This window comes from Anopheles merus, chromosome 3R, assembly GCF_017562075.2.
Source record: "Anopheles merus strain MAF chromosome 3R, AmerM5.1, whole genome shotgun sequence".
NCBI lineage: Eukaryota > Metazoa > Arthropoda > Insecta > Diptera > Culicidae > Anopheles > Anopheles merus.
In genome coordinates this window covers 12,128,239-12,149,429 of record NC_054084.1, presented here as the reverse complement: position 1 = coordinate 12,149,429, position 21,191 = coordinate 12,128,239, and the positions used below count along the sequence as shown (strand labels likewise).

Genomic DNA, 21,191 nt, shown 5'->3' with positions numbered 1-21,191 from the left:
ATAAATTGAAAGAAAATGAAAGTACCACGCTAGTCGACGCAATTTTCCCAGCACCACAATGTTTTGCGTCGCCGGTAAAGAGATAAGAAGCCAGCTGTTTCTGTCCACCGTCGCCGACGCCATTGTTCCGCCTGACTCTGTGTCGATGATTGTCCTCCAACAGACCTAACAAATACGCAATTGAACCACTGGTACACCTGGTTTGGGGACGTTTGCCGCGTTTGTGCTTCCAGATATAGTATTCCCGCCTGGGGAACGCCTGGGTAGCGTTCATTTTTTTTTCACCTTTTGGGAAAAGTAAACCATTGCCAGCGGAACGGAACAAACCGGCCCAATGCGTCTCAGTTCCTTCGGTCTGTCTTCTGTCTCAGCCGAAAGTATTGGGAGAGGTATATTTTTAGCAGTAGCCAGTGCTGTTGTTGTCTGCCGTGTGCGGTATCTGAAGGTCTGAAGGTTCCGACTGCCAACCCAACTCAAGCCCCCGGCGTCCCCCACGGTATTCCAGGGTGTTCTATGAGGAGTTTCGGTTTCTCGTACATTCCCAACAAGCAAACGTTCTTTACTGTGCGTTATCAATGGTGCTGTGTGCTGTGGTGTGTGTTGGTGCGATGGTGTACGAAAATAAAAACACCTTTAACAAGCGCATAAACCACCGCCAGAGGAGCGGAGTAATAAACCGACCTCCCTAAATTGAGAGACCGTTCCGTTCGAATCGAACACTACTCTGGTGGTCGTATGGCTGTCTACTAAGCGAACCGCGCGCGATTAGAAGGTTCGAGAAGGATGATCAATCAGCGACCAACGGTCAAACGGATTTAGACAAAAAGGCAAACAAACATTACCACAAAGTGTAAGTGGGAAAATAATACTAATCATCATTCACTACTAGCACAGCACAACAACACTAATGATAATTAACGTTCCCCTCCCTATCCGACTGTCTATGCCGAGGGATAATTTATTGCCAAACAAGCAGCCCTGATTGTACTACTACTACCCACTGCCCACGACTACAATCCAACCAAGCCGAACAGCTTCTTTCACCACAGTCATCCACCAAAGTGTTTTCTGCACCTTTTCGCCATTACGGCCAAGTCATTATTCAAACTTTTACTTTTCGACGCTCTTTACTGTGCATTTTAATTTTTGCAAAGAAAAGCTAGCCTTTATGCATGTTTTTTTTTTGAATTTCAATCTCCCACCGCAAACGACCGGATAATTGGTCAGAAAGTGAGCTGTTGCCCGCTAAAGGAAGAACTTTTCCAACTCGATGACATTTGGTGGGGAAAAAAGTATGAATGTCTGTGGAAGGCACTTGTTGCATTTCGTCTAGCGTAAGCAATTATGGTCATTTGAATTGCTTTCCCTTCAACCTGTGGAGGATAATTTTTCTTTATTGTGGAGTTTGTTTCATGCCCGGTTGGAAATGATTTCGTTATGATCTAGAGCGGCAAAAAAAAGCCGGAAATAAAATACAGACGTGTTTTATCGCACTCCATGGGACTATTTTTTCTCGAGCTGGAAATGTGAAGCTTGGGTGTCGTTTCGTCTATAGATCGATAGCTGACGGCTATAAAATTTATCCGAATGACTCTTAGGTCAATTGACGGAACGTGTGCGAAAGCTATCAAAGGCGAAGCGGTTTATTGTTGCCGCATTAGTAGCATTTTCAATGATTGATAGCAACCTAGGCACTTTGCCTGTGTGCGGGAGCACTAACGCCTTTCTTGAAGCGATTTTCAATTCTTTGTGAATAGAATTGAATATTGTTATGTATTGTTCAACTCCCTCTAGAGCTGATAAATAACTAACTCAATTAAACTTTCGCCTTTCAATTGATTCGTTTCGATAACATTCAAAAAGCGACTCGGTAGTACAACCGCATAAAGTCGACCCCATTCACTCCCTGTGGCAGCCGCAACCGTGTATCACGTGGTAGCATTGACAGTGAAAAACTCATTAAACAATCTGCCTCCTTGCGCGACTGACTGACAAGAAGGCGTCAGTTGGCAGGCTGAACACAGAGGGCTATTAGCTTTCTCGAAGCTTACATCAATCTAATTAACGGAAGCTTGTCACAGCAGGGTAATTTTAAATTCGCCTTTAAACACACTCACTGTCAGCGAGGCGGTAAGGTGTAATGCGCTTCGGTTTTGGGGACCGTTCTTTCACCCCTAGTTGTGGGAATGCTAACATCCTCCACCTACATAACAGCTTCGGTTTCCCATCGCATCCTTGGAAGATTGTTTGAAACGAGCGAGCACTGTGCCGTTGGGAGCACGTTTTCGCAGCAAACGCTCCGACGGCGACGACATATCAGAGATACGGCAGTGGCCCGGTAAACGACAGCAAATCCTATCACTCTCTCACATGTTGTCGTTCGTGCGGCACAAAGCCGCCGTCGGAGCGGTTTTGTATTTCAATTAAGTAATGAACCTTCCCAAACCCGGTGGGATCGTGTGTGTGTTGGTGGGCACAACATATGAGGTGACATCTTAACTCAGGAGCACGATGGAACAAGGTTGATGGGATCCTTGGTTTATCTTTTGTTGTGCATGACAGTGCAGCTTGAGTGCAAATTGAGCTCGTAATGATATTTTTGAAGGAGAGAAAGCGTTTATAATTCGTTTCTATTAGCTAGGAAAGTCCTGTTGCAAAGTGATTCGTGCAACATTGAATGTTATTACAATGAAGCCTACATTTTCATTCATCAATATGATTTTATTGGCTGGATTTAAAGTGGAACGAATTACTGCATTGTAAATTTACCAAATTTTCTGAATGGTCTAAAATTTACTGAATTGTCGTACATAGTAGAGTAGCCAATGTCGATAAACATGAATATCATTTTGACTTATCAACTGAAATTTAGAGAAATATTAACATTTGTGGTCACTGAAAAGTTTTTTTTTAATTTTTGAAGCGCATCCACAATTAGAGGTTCACAGTAGAATCGAACTTACAACCAGCGCTGTTATACACGTAGAGCTTGGCGCGACGCTAACTTACCCCTGCACTGGATATACGCTAAAACCTGAACTGTTTCGTCCGCGTCAAGTAGGAACACTCAATTTTGAACGAATTTAGTGTTCAACTGAGCTTATGATGTATTTACACCGGTCCATTGAAAACAACATATCAAAATAATATGTTTTTATTGCCATAAACCTGTCGAAGGGACGTTATTACTAAATCATAAGAAAATAGCAATAGCACATTCGTACATTGAAAGCTTTCCCACGATTGAAAATTTAATCTTTTACAGCTCATTTAGCATCTCCATTCAGTAGTATCCCCATTGTGACGCCGCATCCTTTTCACGACCGTTTCCTTGAAAAGCGGTGGCCGGTGAAAGCAGAATTTCAAGTGGACCGATTTTCACACAAAAGAATTCCGTGTGACGTAGAAGGAGCATCATCTGCTACAAACCCACCACCGTCTATTGGTCGCGTGGCTACCGTAGGGGGGAAGAGAATTATCACAAAAATACACACAAACACACACACCCACACAAATACTTTTAGGTCCATTGTAAACCTGATGCGGCCGAACGGATGGAAGCACAATCATAATAATAATGGTCCACCGGCCGCCACTTCAATGCACTTGGCCGTGGTCGCGTTCCGGTTACAGTCCGGGTGTCGTAGGTCTCTCTCTCTCTCCCCGATCCAGGGGACAAACGACGTCACACCACGGGTATTGGTGTGTGTGTAGAAAGCGAAACGGATCGCGCTGAGGCAGCAATAAATGTGCCCGGCTTGACTAGAAGAGTGTTCAATAAATTGAGAGGAAATAAAGCGCAATGGGAAAAGAAAGGAAGCTGAGGAGAAGGAGGGTGCCTAGTACTAAGCGAGGTGGAGCAAAAACCAACTTGATCGTTTGAACAAATGACCAATTTATAGATACACAGCCGCCCGTCTTCGTGGGCGATTGCGAATGGGCTACGGAGGAGCGAAATGGAAATTCTTTTACTTTCCATTCAATGGAAATAGTAGGAAATGGTACAAAAGCGACATCTTCAACCATTCATGCGTGACATTTTTTACCCGCCGAAGCGTTACTGCTGCACTGTCGATGGCAATTGGTACTTTTCCATCACACGCCGGTTCAATGTAGCTAAGTGATTGAAATATTGGTTGGGAAAAAGGCCACAGCCAAGTGGGGAGGGAGGCACAAGAAGGTTATGACAATTTTCCAATCGATAGCCAAAATACTAACCCACACCGAACGGGGAGGTTAACGGGAAGTTTTTTCTTGGAAAAAGCAAAACGTTTTTCCTTCCAGCGTTTACTTTGCCCTTCAGCGAGGATATACAATTTTCCTACGCATCGAAGAGGTCAACGTGTTGCGCTCCCCCGGGCAAGGACGCAATGGGTGCAATATTCGTGTCGTCCATTGGGTAGCTTTTTTTTCTCTCTTCCGTTTCATTCCTTTTGATTGGGACGGGAAAAAAAGAAGCTTCCATTTTGTGCACCAAAGCACACACACCACCGGCCAGGCCCTTCCAAGAAATGGCGTACGGAGCGAGCTAACGAGATTCGGTTGATTGGCTGCAAATGACCGATGTCATCAGCCCCCCTGCGTGTGCTGTGCACAGTTTTCTCTTCAATGCTACCAGGATTTGTCGTTTAATCTTTCAGTTCTGATGCGCCACCGACCGCTATCAACGGGCGAATGGAACAATCTTTCCATCACCTTACCCTTATCCGCAACGAGTGGAGTATATGGAGTGTTTAATTACTTCAGCAAAAGCCCACCAGTCCCTTTATGCGAAACTGAAACCAACGCCACCGTGCAAAGCCGCGGACTGCGGAAAGATTTTTCCTCACTTGCTCTGGGGTAAAGTTTCGTGGCTTTATTGCTTAAGTTTTCGCCATTCTCTTGGCGCCGGCGTTAAAGGTCAGCTCGTTATTCCCTTTTCCTGCCGCCCTCCCTGTCAATAATGGGGGAGGAAAAATCCTTGAAATAAAAGAGTGAGTGAGGACTCCCCTACTATCGTCTTGATTGTCTTGACGAAGTGGTACTTCCGTGCAGCATGCTGGAGCAAAGAAAAACTGACAAGGGTGTCTCTTTCTCGTGGGCCCTCTGTGTTATGCTCTGAGCTGGCTGGTGTGAATTTGTTGGAGGATGGAAAATTTAATTGACCTTTCAATTATCTTGCCCGCGCAATTGAGTTTCGCTGGGTCGTGATTTGATTGTTTGATTTCTTGTTCAGCTTTTTTTTTACGTAAAGCTTAGCACGGATTTGCATGCGATAACAGTTTGAAGTGATTGTATCAATATTTATCTGTATTTTAAAGCCTTGGAGAGTTCTTTCTCTACTTTTTTTTCAGACTTTTATTACTTTGACAAAGCGTATTTCCGACGCTTTGTGACCCTTTCCTATTGGTTTTTTTTTGCCAAGGGCACCGACGCCGACGGCCAATTCGATTAGTCGAACACGTGAAAAGCCTCGGGAGTGCTGAATCATTTTCAATTTACTCTAATTGAGTCGAGTGCATGGATCGAGTCGAGTAGCAAACAGTCGAGTGTTGTCACCCACATATGTAGTAGGTTGCTTTTGCGCCACGTTATTTGCCATGGGTGAATATTTGCGTCGAATGTGTGTTTTTTATTATTCCTTTTTCTTCAAAAACTCCACCATATTCGTTGCTGTGCTGCTTCAGAATGGATCTCCTGCTACACGACAAAAAAACGGATCCTCAAACATTTATTTGATTCTGAAGCAGTGCCTCCTGCACAACCGAGGTGGATGAAAACTTCGCAACAACAATAACCCAGTCAGGGGGCCTGTATGTGTGTATGTAAGCAATCCTTGTTTTTCCAACCAAACTGCGAAAAGGCACAAGCGCACAACCTTTTGAATAGTGTAAACAAAGAATGTTTTCTTTCGTACATGCCGAAAGGAAAAAAAAAGATCATGGAAAACCTTGAAAGTCGTCGCGTAATAATCGTTTAGCAGCGTCTGGGGACACACACAGCTACACAATTCCGGAACGCAATATGTTGTGCTGCGTGCGCGCTCTGGTAATTCATTTCCCAAAGTCCAGCAACCTTGTGCAGAAGGAAGCGGAGGAAGTCTCGCAGTAAAGTGGAGATGTGTCGAGCGTCTTGTTTGGTGCCACTTCTGCGAGAGCCGAGCGACGGCGGACAAGTTTTTCACGTCAAATGTATCATTGCATCTGCACATCGCTGTGTGCTGCCTGTGTCACGCGGGCACCTGCAGTCGGATGCAGCCGGTGTGTAAGGATGCGATACTGCACACAATGCTTTGCACACATGTACGGACAAGTTTCTCCGACAGCGGGCGGCGAATGTGCCTCGAAGCCAAGCACTGAAGACGAGGGAAAAATATGCTCTGGGGTTTTTTCACAATCCTGTTCTTCCCCACTAATGTTCTTCCTTCACCTTGCAGCGATCCTTTTCTTCGGGTGCCTGGGCAGAAATTTTCGTTTATTATCTCTTTGAAAAGATTTCAGCATGAAACTTGGACACCTTTAGTTGTCGGTCGCGGGTGGTATAAATGTCCGTAGAAAATCGTCGGAAAGAAAAATAAATCAAATAGAGGAAAACTTGGATCGGTGAAGTAAGAAAGTTGAAACAGCAGCCGCGTGTGCTTATCGAAATGGAAAATAATTATTTTGAAAAATCTTGTTTTCCCCCCTTTATCTTCCCCCGTTAGGTGTGTGATCGGCGCACGTGGAGCGCTAATGTGAAAGGAATTAAATTACAATCATTTTAGCCGCCACCAGCCGGGTCAGCGAGCAGTGTGCTACGCTCTTTCTTTTATGATTCTTTTGCTTTTGATATGAAACAACTTTAACCTCGGTGTTAAGCGTTGGAACCAGTGGAACCAAGAAGAGTTTAATACTGTTAAATTTTTAATTTTGTCAGTGACAGGGGGAGATGGTGAAAAGCGGTGAAGGCCCCCGCTATGCTATGCCGGAAGCACCAAGTTATGCTTTAGATGCTATGTGGAACAGTTTCCTTTTTTTGTTGTTGTTGATGCCTCAAACAGTTGCAGCAGTGATGGTACAAAAACGACCAAATTTAGGACGTTTTCCCGTAGTTTATGGGTTTTCCCGTATGTGTGCAGAGTGTCGAGACCGGCACTGATGCTCGCGACATAAAATGCATCAGAGTGCAACGCTGGCCGGAAGCATTTAGATGAAAGAAACGAGAGAGAGAGATAGTGACAACGAGCCAAAGTGGCAGAAGTATGTTGGACGCATGCATGATGGATCGGACGAATGCTGCACTGTTCTTTTTTTTTGGCGAACGTCCAAACACGGTTTGAACTATTTTGACTTTCATCTTTGGCCGTGGGTGGTGAAGGAGGAGGGGTGGAAGCAGCGGCAGTTGCATATGTTCCGATGTTGTTCCTAGCGGCCCATATGTTAGCCCCGAAACTCGTGCAAATGCGGCATGATAAATGGTGCCCGGCGTACTGTGAGTTGTTTATTGTTGTGCTGTGCTGTGTTTAGGTGTTGCAGCGGGTTGCAACGGGTGCATGATCAGTGCTTTATGTTTTTTGATTATTTTTTTTAAGTGTGAAAATGGGTTTAATCTCTTTTCTGGGCTTTATTGCTCACTGTCAGTAAGGACATGTGTGTTTGAATTTGAATGAAAAATGCCCAATTAATTTATAGAAGTGGATAACGAGGAGTCACTTTATTTAAAAAAAGTTTATTTTTTCTTAGTTTGATAATTTAAAGTCTTACACATTCGTTGTTCAATCTGGAGGATTCTCTGAAAAATTTATTAAATCTTTTAAAAAAAAATTGTTTGAATAATATTTTTAATAACTGTATTTTACAATTACAGGATTTCCAGGGGTTCTCATAGTTGTGGGACACTTCCTTAACTCTTTCCTATTGGAAGTGAACATCATATGTTAGAAATTGGACTCTATGGCACCCTTTGTCCAACAATGGTACTATAGAGTCCAATTCCCATTACATTAAGTTCATTTCCCATTAGAAAGAGTTCATTAAGTGTCCCAAGGCTAGGGGAACTAGTGGAAAACCCAGTATGTTGACCATAAACTTTAAATTCGATTAGCATTAAATTGATCACTGATAATGTTCTGCTAAATTGAACTTTAACTCTAATGCGCACCATAATAATGGCGAAATGGCCTTAACATTGCGAAACAAAACACACACACACATACACAAATGATCCAATTTGCTAAGCATGCAAAATCTCGGTGCAAACAAAAAGCCAAATCGTAGAACGATTCGCTGGCAAAATAAAGCCATCTCAAGAGCTTTCCTTTATGCAGAGAGGGGAAGACTTTGACTCGCACCCACCGTACTACCGAATCCAATCCAAAATCGATAACGCAAAGCTCTCTCTCGTCAAGTCGTTCGGTTTTAATACCCATTGCCCATTAGCTGCTGCCGAAGCTTCCGTTTGTTTATCATCAGCAACATCATCATTATCATTAACCGGCTCAAATGGTCTAATCGGCTTCGCAGTGACTTAATGTGTCTTTGGCAAGCGGATAATGTGTCTTTTTAGCCTGGGCGCTGCCAAACGAGACACGATACACGATTTGCTCGCTTTATTTCTTTCCGTTTGGTTTTGTTTCACCTCTTTGCCTCAGCGTCGATTAAAGGCTCCGTACTCCGGTCGGAATAGACTTCTTAATCCGGTTAAGCGATCACGCTATCAGTGGCGCGATTTTGGTTTGTTTCGTCCGCTCTGAAAGGGTCGTCTGTGCTGTTTCTCTGTTCTCTTTTGCGATAAGCGAACCTCATGTGCCAAAATTTAATTGGTGATAACCGGATTCAAGCATTAATTTTTCATTTCGTTTCTTCTTATTATGTTGCCGTACTTGAAGCTTGATTGTGATTAGCGCTTAGAAAGGCGACGAACTAGAAACACGTGTTGTAGTAGCAATGCCGCTTATTATCAAGCTGTCTGTGATTTTGAACTAAAAGGCGCCAGCAAAACGGCATTATTGCGCAGTGGTCACTATTAAATAAACCAATTAAGGTCTTAGGGAAACGACTGTTTTAACATCAATGAAACTCTTTCTTTCATGAGACATGTCCACATGCTAACCACTTACTGCTTCTTAACTGCAATATCCGGAGAAACAATATCGATAACTCTTGTCGTACAAAACGACACTCCTCTTGCACGCTAACGAACCTGTGCTTACCCCAATTGACTATTATCTTGCTATATCGTTACAATAACGAATCAATCCCGGAAGCATGCCAACCCACGTACCCGTTGTCTTGATACCACCATCCTCGCTTGCTCGGCAAACCGTCTTCAAGATTGCATGCTTTGTGGTGCTCTCCTTTCCAGTTGTATTTCCGATTGCAATTATGATAGCGCCGCCAACTGTCGGTTTTATCGATGGTGAAGGTAGCAGATATTGCTTACTGATTACATCTATACCTTATTTATTCGAATTGAACTGCCGGGGTTGGATTACGTTTGAAGTAACGAAACAATACCAGTCAGGGAAATGGTAATGAAGTAATGTTTTTTCAATAATTTTATGCTTGAATATCAATTTATTATAATAATATCTAATAAACTGTTTTTGAGCTCTATCTGCTGTGTTGTTGTCTATTTCAAGACAATCAATAAGGCTTAATAGATCCTTGACTGAGGCTCTTCAATTTGACGTAAACGTCCTATGCGACACATGCCTGCCTATACAGGCTTTGCCAATTATATTCAGTACCAAGCATCCCGATAGTCAGTCTTTACTACGGGAGGACGATCAATGCTAGGATTGAACCCACGACGGACACGTTGTTTAGTCGGTCGAATAGAATCTGTTTTTAGGCCAGAATAGAAAAGGCAGAAGTTTCATGAAGCATGGTTTTTAGGCCAGCTTCAAGTTGGGAATGTTGTCAGGAACTGTTCCAGGATTGGTACAGGTTCTGAATCATTTACAAAAGCGATATGCTAACGAATCAATGCCAGAACCAGAATAGGCGCTGGATCTGTTGCAGGATTGGCGTGGATTCAGTTAAAGTAACGATATGGATGCCAGGATCGATATAGGATCAGATACAGAACCGAGATGGAATCAGGAATAGTTGCAGAACCGGTATGGTGTCAGGATCAGTTCCAGACCCGCGTAGGTTTAAAACCAACTCCAAGACTTCCAAGAATTAAATTCAGTAGTACGGGTTATGGAAAAGTTCCTGGAACGAATATGTCTTATTATGTCTCTTGGAATTAATATGCTCCCTGGAAATTGCGTCTTTAATAATCAATAATGGGGCCCTTTCCGTTTGAAGCTCGTAGGCTGAAATTTCAGCCTGTCAGCTGTTTGCATTGTATAGCAGTTTTCGAGCAGCTATCTAAGTGAGTATAATATACAGGTGGGCTTATTCCAATGTGTATGCATTTAGAAGACTGATTTTTATCGCTTCTGCTTCTGAATGAAGATTTTAAGCGTGTTTTGAGTATTCGTCAAGCCTCCAGAAAGCTCGTTGGAGCAAAAGTTTTCACTCGTTCTGTCAAAAAGTGATATTCAATTTTGGTTATAACAAACATGTTATGAGACCATCTGGACTACATACACTTTGATTCCAGATTCGATTACATGATTTCTTTAATGCACCTTGGGATAAATGTAAACAAAACCATGTTTTCGAGCAGGTACTCGAATCTAATTCTAGCTTTGTGGCTAGAATAATCTAGACTGAAAATTGCAGGCTAGTTTTTAGTGTGGTTTTGTATGGAGTGTTTATATGATTTCAGCCTCCAACTGTCAAACTCCATACAAAAAACTAACTAGAATCGTGAAGGCCCCCAATAATTAAATAATCTCGTAGGAACCCTTTTTTCCTCAATTCTCCAATTATTTTTTGGTAGTTTATTGCTAAAAAATCAAAGTCACGGTATCTAATAATCTAACTCTATTATCTGTGTCTGCACAAACCCGCCAGCATATACTGTACTGAGAGTAGTTTTAATTATGCTCCATACACCAACAGTTGGAACTAATCAAACGTGTATGCCTTAAACGTAAAGCATCCGTTCATTTGTTCGTTTATTTCTAGTCTCGTTATTGCATAAAATAGCTATTTTTTTTTTGCAAACTCACTTCCATTTGCCGATGACGTAAGCCTCGGTGCAGTGAAGTGCAGTAATAAAAGACCCCTTCCCTTTCCATCCCTGTCGAATTTTCACCCTTTTATCCATTCATTCATGATGCAGCACTCGCGTGCATAGCTGGTGAATGATACACATGCGTTTGCCTTTGCTCTCGGTCGCTTAGCTATCGTTGTCCATTTACTACTGCACAGCTCGGCGCCACCTTTCCACCAAGTCATCAATGCATCAACCCTCACATTCATTACGATGCACCTGCGCATCAGCTGCAATGAGGAAGCGAGAAGATTGCACATCATGTGGCACGGACAGTACGGCAGCGCCTTTTCCTCCATTTTGTCCATTTTGCCCCGCGCTTTGCGCTGATTGTGGATCGCGCCCCCCGGACGTTGTTGTTTTCATCGCCCCACCGCCTCTGCTTAACTGTTTCGTTTCGTATTTCTTGTTCACCAAGTTGCTCTGTTGAATTACAGTTTCGTACGTAGTGCTCGCAAATTTCTTCTCCATTGCTCTCTCTCTATCGCTCGTTTCGTTTTACTGTGGGCGTTTTTTTTTCATTTGCCATTTTCTCTCATTTTCATGTGTGTTTCGTGATTGCTTTTTTTCTTCTACTTCTTTCTGCATTGTTATGCTTGTCCCCGTCCCGTTGCAAACCCGATTAGCGGTATGTTTTATACCTAACTTCCTCTTTCTTCGCTTTCTTCGCGTTTATTGTGTAATGAATGAGCAAACAAAAAAAATGGCAAAGCGGTTTTTTGTGTTTTCTTTTGCACCCGGTCTTAATGTTGCTTTGACATGGTTGGGTCATTCAACCGATGGAGTGCTAAAGCCTGATGGTGTGCACATATGAAGAAAGGCTTTCTTGATTATCATTTAAAGTGAATCTTTTGTTACCTTTACAAGCGGTTCATATTCAATAGCAATGATTATGGCTATTGGATATGAATTTTCTGTTGTTTTCATTTTAATCAGTTTTGAATTTTAATGAAAATGTATAAAAAATGAGTCTACCTACGCGGATAAATGCAACTAACATGAGTTGTTTCACAACATTTTCGTCAATTTCTCTTGTTGACTTAGTCACTATAACATAATTTTACATATCTTTATACAACCCATCCGGACAGTTTTGCTCCATTTTCATTTCCATTACATCCATCGGGGCAATACTTAATTCGATTTAATTAAACGTCATTCCACATCCTTACGGTAGGTCACAAAATGGGACGTTTCCCTGTCGTCCAGCTAAATTCCTTTAATCAGTCCCGGTGGGAAACGCCAGCAGCCGGCTGTCCTACTTCTTTGCCGTCTTGGCAGTGAGCCCCATCAAGCTCCAAGCAACATTCCGCACTTGTCACCTTTTGTATTCCACGTGGTGTGTCTGCAGGAAGGCAATATTATGGTATGGTATGGGTGGAACATCCTGCCAACCTTAAGCCTAAGGACAGCACGTGCATAATCCAGTGTGTCGCTAGGAGCTTTCCGAACTGGGAAGCGTAATAAACCATACATGAGCCGCTGGACGCTTCCTTTCTGCCCTCATAAGACGTTGTGGTCTGCCTCATAGCCTTGCGAGGCAATGGCTTCTGCCGGTGAGTGGGTGCCTGGTGACACTAAGCATACCATAAATTTCGATACGAACCGGAATGAACTGTGCGGGGGTTGGGCTTTTAGAGTGCCACAAACCGTGCAATATCGTCCAATCGGCCGAATAAATCTGACATTTTATTCCCTGTTGGCCTTTATGTTGCGCTCAACAAGTAAATCTCCCGCTCTTGTTCTCTCTTTTTTTTGCTTTGCCTTACGCTTGCTGTGCTGGTAGCAATGCGCCATTCTGCCCAGGCTGGGAAAAATGGGGAACCGTGCGAAGCGCCCATCATCCTGCAATCTGTGGTCAGTGAACGGAAATTGAAATGGTGTAGAGACACGCATCAAACTGGGCTGGTGCTGGGGTGGTGATGCTGTTGCCTCTACTCTACGCCATCCACATCAATTTAAGGGCGAGCGACGGTCCACTCACAGTCAGCGTTATTCCGCCCGACGGCAGCAATCATTACACATTATTGTTGCGTGTGACATTTTTGGGGTCAACATTGATTTCCACCTACGCTCTTCCCATTTCGACGATATCTAGCCAACTCTGTTTGGGGGAAATTTGCAACCAATCTTGTTTTTCGGTGTGGCGTTCCTGTCAATGGAATAATGACGCACGTGTGTCTGCATGCCGTGCGGTTTGACGAACCGCCTTGGGGTGAATTGGGATGTGCCCTTATCTAACACACAACTCACCCTCTTGGCTAACCATTGAGCTCGGGAGCATTACTTCATTTTTCGGAAAATTGCTGGAGCTGCCAAAGGTACGAAGAATGTGTGCGCTTGCTGCTACTGGTGGTTTGGTAAATTGAACCGGCGTTTCGTGGAAAATCCATTCCCAGTCCCTTGGTAAGGGAAGATTGTGGGGAGTTTGTGTCCTCCTTCGGTATGGGAAATGTCTCCTTTCCTTGTAGCTTAGTCGAAAGAAGAGGACAGAGCCTGATGCTGCTGGAGCAATTGTTCCAGGGATTTAGTGGAGCTTGCTATCTTCCAAATTGTCGTCGACGATGGACGGGCGCGATCAGCCCGCATAGATCCTCGACCGTATGGCGTTTGACGTGCTGCTGCTGCTGCTGCTGCTGCTTGAGGATGGTCGAGATGGATGGTGAACAAGATGTGCTAGTTGAAGGATGGATTTCAATTTAAGTTGCAGACAGTTTTCTATTAAAAGGGATTGTACTATTGTCAACCAATCGTACTGAAGGACTAATTCTGCACAATCGTATTTACTATCGCGACGGATGAAATGTGGAGGACACGGTTCAATTTCATTTCAAATTACATCACTTTTTACTTGTATTGTCTTCTTTTTTTTAATAATTAAATTATTCCAATTACCCTTTTGTGAACTTCGTTTTGATTGAAATAATTAAATGTCATCAAAACGATTCGCGCAAACGTTTTTGAAGTCTGTACTTTGCTCCAAAACAAAAACAGCAACGACATGCTATTAATTAACTTTCATTTTCACTGTCAATATGCCTCAGCTCTCCAACCTCCAGGGGATTGCTTCCGTTGTTGTCATTTTGCATAACAATCATTCATCGTCCTCTATGGTCATTCATAGTCGCATTAAATAAAGGGAGGAAATAAAAGTCTAATTAATTAATGAAAACACTCTACATTGGAAGACCGGTACACTTCCCTCGTCATTACATGCTGGTTGCAAAAAAAGGGAAGCTAAAAACACGGTAAACACGGTAAAATGGACAAATGTTAGGCAATTTAGGGCAAGCGTAAAATGTAAACCGCACCAATTTCATTGTCGATTAGCTGCTGGCTTTCATGCTTCCCGTCCGAATGCGTCGAATGTCGAAAGTGAAAAATAGGTGCAAATAGCGCGCAAAAAAGGCACAACACCGTAGGAGAAAATAACAACTCTTCGCTTTCTCAGGTTTGCTAAAAAAGTGTAAATGAGAACAGAAACGATGAGCGGAAAAAGAAATACATCTGGTGTGTCCAGTATGCCCCAAAGACATCCCTTCGGCATTTTGCCTTCACAGGAGCGCTTTTGAAGCATTTTTATGTCCAGCGTCAACAGAGGTACGACGGCGCGAAACTTCATCAAACAGCACTAAGATGACTGTCCGAAAGCAGTAATAAAATAAAGAAATCCCCAGGAAACCCTACAGGGTTTTGATAAAGTCAAAAATACACCGCAGCGCCCGGGCCGGGACTTGTTCCGAGGATTTGTGTCCGGCGATCTCCTGGCCGAAAGCGGATCATGATAAACGATTCCATTCCTTGTTTGTGTGTATTTTGGTGTGCACATTTTATCCGAATCAGAGTCTACCCAAAGCCAGACGGTGAAACGAGCTACTAACTGCTGTTACGCCCCAGGACACCGTGCCCTTAATGATGTCCAAGCGCCTGTCTGTGGCCTTGGTTTTGTGAATTTCCTTGCTGGCGCTTCAGAAAGGCTGAGGTCTGGCTGGTGGGATTTTGGAGAGATGCAAGCGGAGGTGAGCGCTACAAAGCACTGGGAGCTTTCCTAAGCTTCCCTACCCGACCGGACTCATGTAAAATGTAACCGGATCGCTGACTCAATTAAATTTTACAACGCACAATGCAGCGCCACGCTTTGCGGGAAATTCTGCTGTTGCGACAACAAATACGCCCGGTGGTGGCTCTGTGCAGTGTCAAATTAATTGCCTACCCGTATCGCTTTTCAAATGGGTGGAACAAATGTTTAAAATGTCCGAAATATGATAACGTGACAGTGGTGGGATTAAATTACTCCGGCAACTGTAATATGCAAATTGAAAGCGTTCGTGCGTGCTGGAAAGCAAAGGAAAAATCTAAAATTGAATTTGTTTTATTCCAGCATTTCATTCCAAGCAACCTTTTCAATGTCATCTAGGCAGAGCGCTTACACTTACGTGACAAGAACACAAACAAACAACACATGTGTATGACACGTCCGCAATCGAATGAAGTTTATTTTTTATTCATAAAATCACTCTCAATAATGGGCTCCCCTCTATCGCCGCCCGGTGCGCCGCTATCAGTTGGTCCGTCGATGGGGAACGAGTTAATGGAACACGACAAGGGGGTGGGGGGGGGCTATTCTTTCCTGTTTTCCGACTGTTGCCACACATCAACCGAATTGTCATCTACGATTGATTTCGGTATTTCGAAGAACGTGTTTCGTATGCTGGTCGCTGCCGTCCACTTTGAAAAATGGCCCTTTTTTCCTTCCGACGTGCAGGAACAGGCGGGACACGGGAAGGAAAGGCGTATAAGATAAATCATTCCTACACTTGCTGCTGCTTCCTCCCTCGTCACTATTGGCAGCAAATGTCCTTTCAATTTATTATGCATTTGTCGTCGGTGTAAAAGTGTGCTGACACACAACTGCAGAAGAAGTGTGGCGTTGGTCAACACTCAATCTTGCTTCCGCCGGTATAATGTATAATGCGCAATCACACAAGTCCCCTTGGCTGTCGAATGCCGGATGTGCTGTTTTAAGCAGCTCGATGGAAGAAGGTTTTTATTGCAAACGTGTTGTCGCTTTCTATATAAGTGATGGATACTGTTGACAAAACTCTGGAGTAGACTCCGCCCAGCATTATCCGGAGTCATTCAGAATCGTCTGGAGCCGTCTGGAATCGCCTGAAGTCGTCCGGAGACTAAGTCGTCTTCAGTCGTCCGGAATCGGTCGGATTCGGAGTCGTCCAGAGTTGGCCTTTGAACCAATGGACTGTATACGAAATGCACACGCACAGTGAAAGATAAAGAACACAACGAAATGAAATGCTTCATCACAAGCACATTGCACGTCATGTTCCAGTTGATTCTCCTCCGGACAAACTCAGACTCCGGACGACTCCTGACGACCCTGGAAGACCCTGAACAACCCTTGACGACTTCGAACAACTTCGGACGACTCTGGGCGATTTCGACCGGTTCCGAATGGCTCCAGACGTTTCTGAACGACTCCGGACTACTCCGTACCACTCCGTGCGACTCCATACGACTCCAACTCCGGACGACTCCAACTTCGGATGACTCCAACTCCGGACGACTCCAACTCCGGACGACTCCAACTCCAGATGACTCCAACTCCGGACGACTCCAACTCCGGACGACTTCAACTCCGGACGACTACAACTCCGGACGACTCCAACTCCGGACGACTTCAACTCCGAACGACTCCAACTCCGGACGACTCCAACTCCGGACGACTCCAACTCCGGACGACTCCAACTCCGAACGACTCCAACTCCGGACGACTCCAACTCCGGACGACTCCGACTCCGGACGACTTCAACTCCGGACGACTCCAACTCCGGACGACTCCAACTCCGGACGACTCCAACTCCGGACGACTCCTACTCCGGACGACTCCAACTCCGGACGACTCCAACTCTGGACGACTCCAACTCCGGACGACTCCAACTCCGGACGACTTCAACTCCTGACGACTCCAACTCCTGACGTCTCCAACTCCGGACGACTCCAACTCCGGACGACTCCAACTCCGGACGACTCCAACTCCGGACGACTCCAACTCCGGACGAACAGTCGGAGTAGGATCGGAGCCGTGGGTGCGCTCCAGAGAGCACATCACTATTCCATAATCAAAATGCATATCAAAAGGTAGTCCCTTGCTGCATTGGGTGTACATTGTAAATTGTCGACGTGTGCTTTATCAGTATCAGTCGATGCTTCCGAAACGTTCAATGTAAAGTGCAACTGCATTTAATTTTTAAGCAAAAAAACTATGTGTTTATGGAATAAGCAATCTATGGGAAAGCGTTTGCAGGCTGTACTAAATTCCCTTCGAAACATGGAGCCTAAGCGACTCCAAAGAGAATATTTATATCAAAATCAATGCTTTGTTTTTGTCATAATGGTCATCTTAAAACCCTTTGCTGTATGTTTAACAATCTATCATCATAGTTCAAAAGCTCTCCATTATCTCTACTTTTAAGCAAATCACCACCTTTAATGCGAGTGACAGTGTGCCCTACCCACCGATTACATACTCCGCTCCCAAAACCCGAGTCCTGTTTCCCACTCTTCCACTGACCATAGCACGCCATTTGACACCCGTTGGCGCCAACACAATACGACCGTGGCGTGAATCAACGGATGCGTCGGGCTCGATAGCGCACACACACACCGGCAGGCAGGCAGGCAACAGCAAATTGCTAACCTGAGGGAAAATTATAACCTTTACCCCTTGGGTGAATCGATCGAGCGCGCCACAGTACCAGAGCTGTTGTTGTTGTTGTGTGGAAAACTGTGTTGCCTTGTTGCCTTGTTCCTTCCAAGCGGAGGGTGAGAGAGATGCTTTCCAATCGGTTCTTTCTTGCCAGTGGAAAGGAAGCTCACCACCGGATACAGTTGCCATTGGCGGCGGGTGTTTGGGGATATTTTCCAAGACATGTCAAGGTCTCAAGATCAGCTTTCCCGTATCACGGTTTGATAAAAAGTTTCCTGGGAATGCTGGCCAGCTGTGTAAGCCACACGCAGCAGCCGGATGCGATGAGAGTACAAAACAGAAGTTTGTTTTTCCGCACCGCACAGAGGAGATACGGATACTTTGTTGCCGAAGCAGCAGCGTTACAAGATTGGATCTGCTTCGTGGAAGGTTACACTGTTTGGTGGGTGGGTTTGGGATTTTGTGCGAGTGATTTCGATGCACCCAAACCCAATTCACAATTTGGTTGTTTTTTCAGGAGTGTACGATAACTGGAAAGGGGAAAATGGGTTTTCCAATTCCAATTGCTACCATTTTTCAAAACACAATTTTGAAGTAATCTCTTGTTTCAACAATAGCATAACCTTTAAAAATACGACGAAACCTTGATGAGAGGAAATTTGAACTTCGTAGAAACGGAACAGTGCGTTGGAAGAATGATAAAAAAAAAGTTCAGAATAGAGCGTTCTGCATTCCATCTAATTTGGAATTTGCTTACCTGGTTCTAAAAAACCATTCCTTTCCCCAACCGTTGATTAGATTGCTTCCGTGTTTTCGTAAAATTGTCAATAAAAAATAAGGAAGTACAAAAGTCTTCTTTTGTCTAAGCATTGTTAAAAAATCGTTCAATCCTTTTAGAGGGTTTTACGAATTACTTTGGAATGTGTACATAATTATTCACCGCCTCCAATGTGTTTTTCAACAGCTGTCAAACGGTACACTTGCTTCAGTTTTTACACGTGAAATGAATTTTTAGTTTTTACTCATGATTTTCAAAACATCACAAAGAACGGTCGAATTCAGTTCAGCTTGAGAAGTGTTGAAAATCATACTGAAGAAGTTGAAGTTAATACAGGGTTTTTCATGCCAGTTTCGAATGTAAACGTTGTTATTCACCGCGTACAAGGTGTTAATCCACATCAATCTGACATTGCATTTCCATCATCTTATGTGTTAATTTCATCAGTTTGATATTCAACACGCCCCAAGCTGGATTGAGTCTAACTAACCCTTCTATGTGATGTGTTGAAAATCATGTGTACAAACTGAAATTTCATTAGGAAGCAAATACACCGCTTAGCAGCTGTTGAAAAACATCTTGGTGGCGTTGAATATTTATGCTACATTCGAAAGTTACTTGTAAAACTCTGTATTGAAATACAACATACAAAACAACTTAAGGATACACATATTTAGTTTGAGTAAAACTAAATAAAGCAACTCTGATCTTCGGAAATTTTCCTCTCTACCTTATTGATTTTTAAATTATTCATAGACTTCTTCTTCTTCTTTGGCACAACAACCGTTGTCGGCCAAGGCCTGCCTGTACCACTAGTGGGGCTTGGCTTTCAATATATTTTTAATTACCATAGCAAGATAGTCATCAGTCCTACGTATAAGGGAACGATCCTTTCAAGGCTTGAACCCATGACGGGCATGTTGTTAAGTCGTACGAGTACTGTACTACGAGACCAGCCCTAATTCATAGACTATGTGATACAAACATTTTCAGGGGATCTGATACTTTTGGCTCACTTTCTGAACTATTTTGCGCTATTTCCTATTGCTGATTATTTCCATCCTTGCGTCTTTTTTCTACTCGGCAACGCAAAAATCATGCTTTAAGAAAATGGTTATAGTAAATTATATACTAAATTCCATGTTCTTTAAATTATTTCGTTTTGATTAATTTTTTTTGGAAATATTTGGCGTTCAGATTCTGAATGGTGCTAGCTTTATCACCAGCACACCAAAAGTAGCACTTTCCGTCGAAAACCTCATACATTTGGTAAAGAATAACCAAGCGAACGAGAGCTGATTACCAGAAAAAGGCTTTTCTGCCGCTTATTCTTCAATGAACATCCAAAATTGCTCCCCAGTCAGTCCCTATTTGTAATATAAAGCTCTCCTTTGAACCGGTAACGCTTCCATGGAAAAGGATTTGCGTTTTGAATCGGTGCACGGGCATCGGATTGCCATACCCGATACGGCAATTTGTCGTAATTCATCACAACGCTATTGGTTTCCTTCCGGGGCAATCTAGGCCGCGGCGGGCTCTAAACAACGCGGCATGTTGTGGCATACTGCCGGCGAAGAAATGCAATCACAATCACAGCAGCACAAATGCCCCCGGATGTGACCTTTCCCTGCTGGGGTGTGAGGGCACGGGTTACCTTGAAACAAAGGTACACGTGCACACGTGTCAGGTGTGTAGGATGGTTAATCTACTCCTTCGGTGCCAGCCATCTTCGGTTTCAAGCGTGTCGGGAAGACAGCAACGACCGGGGAGAGTAGTGTACACGTTGTCACTGATTTATCGCAAGCGCAAGCCTTGAAACCCGCCCTCAGAGATAGATTGCGAACGATAAAAGCGAAAGGATTGTGGTTCCCATTCCCTTCCTCGTTGTGGGGTTGAATTCTCATACATCAAATCGAAACACAGGAAGCAGAAACATTTACCCCAAAACCCAAGAACCAATCCTCCTCTCGCTCCTCGACCGGTCGGAAATCCTTCGAATCGTACGTAACCTTTAACCTTTTTCGGCAACCAAGACTCTCTTATCGCGGGCGCGTTGGTGTTGGAAGGTGCCATTGAGTAATGTGGCAAGGTGATTCGGTTTCTGCGCTTCAGCGGCCAGAGTGCGTGACATAGCCGTGTGTCCTTATCGATTCTCCCCCGCTTTTAAGATCGCTCTACCCGCCCCCGGCAACACGGGTTTTGCGTTGAAAACGTAAATTTCATGCTAGCCGAACGATACTAATGTTCTATGCCTTTCTCTCTCTCGTCGACCCAGGTACATTCCGACCCGGCTGTGGGGCTTTAGCGGACACATCCAGACTATAATTCACAGTATCGTGGGGCGCGTCAAATGTCCGTGGCCGCTGGGCGAACGGGTCTACCTAGCGCTGACGGACGGGTCCACGCTAACGTACGATCTTTACCAGCCGCTAATTACGACGGTTGAAGGTAGGTGGCAGTTCCGTATCCAGATCCAGCCACCCCTGTGTGGATGCGTGTCATGCACGCAATGGGTTAATGGGCTTTCCCGCGAAAATGACGCTTCATTAATGCAATGTGCAC

At 44.1% G+C, this 21,191-nt stretch overlaps 1 protein-coding gene across 1 annotated transcript in view; it reads left to right on the top strand.

Moving 5' to 3' along the window:
- LOC121596357 (abhydrolase domain-containing protein 2) overlaps positions 1 to 21,191 on the top strand; it is a 30,431-nt gene that overhangs the window by 6,839 nt on the left and 2,401 nt on the right. Inside the window, exon 2 of the mRNA XM_041921224.1 lies at positions 20,905 to 21,077. Within this exon, the coding sequence (XP_041777158.1) occupies positions 20,905 to 21,077 (173 nt within the window). The remainder of the gene's footprint in view (positions 1 to 20,904; positions 21,078 to 21,191) is intronic.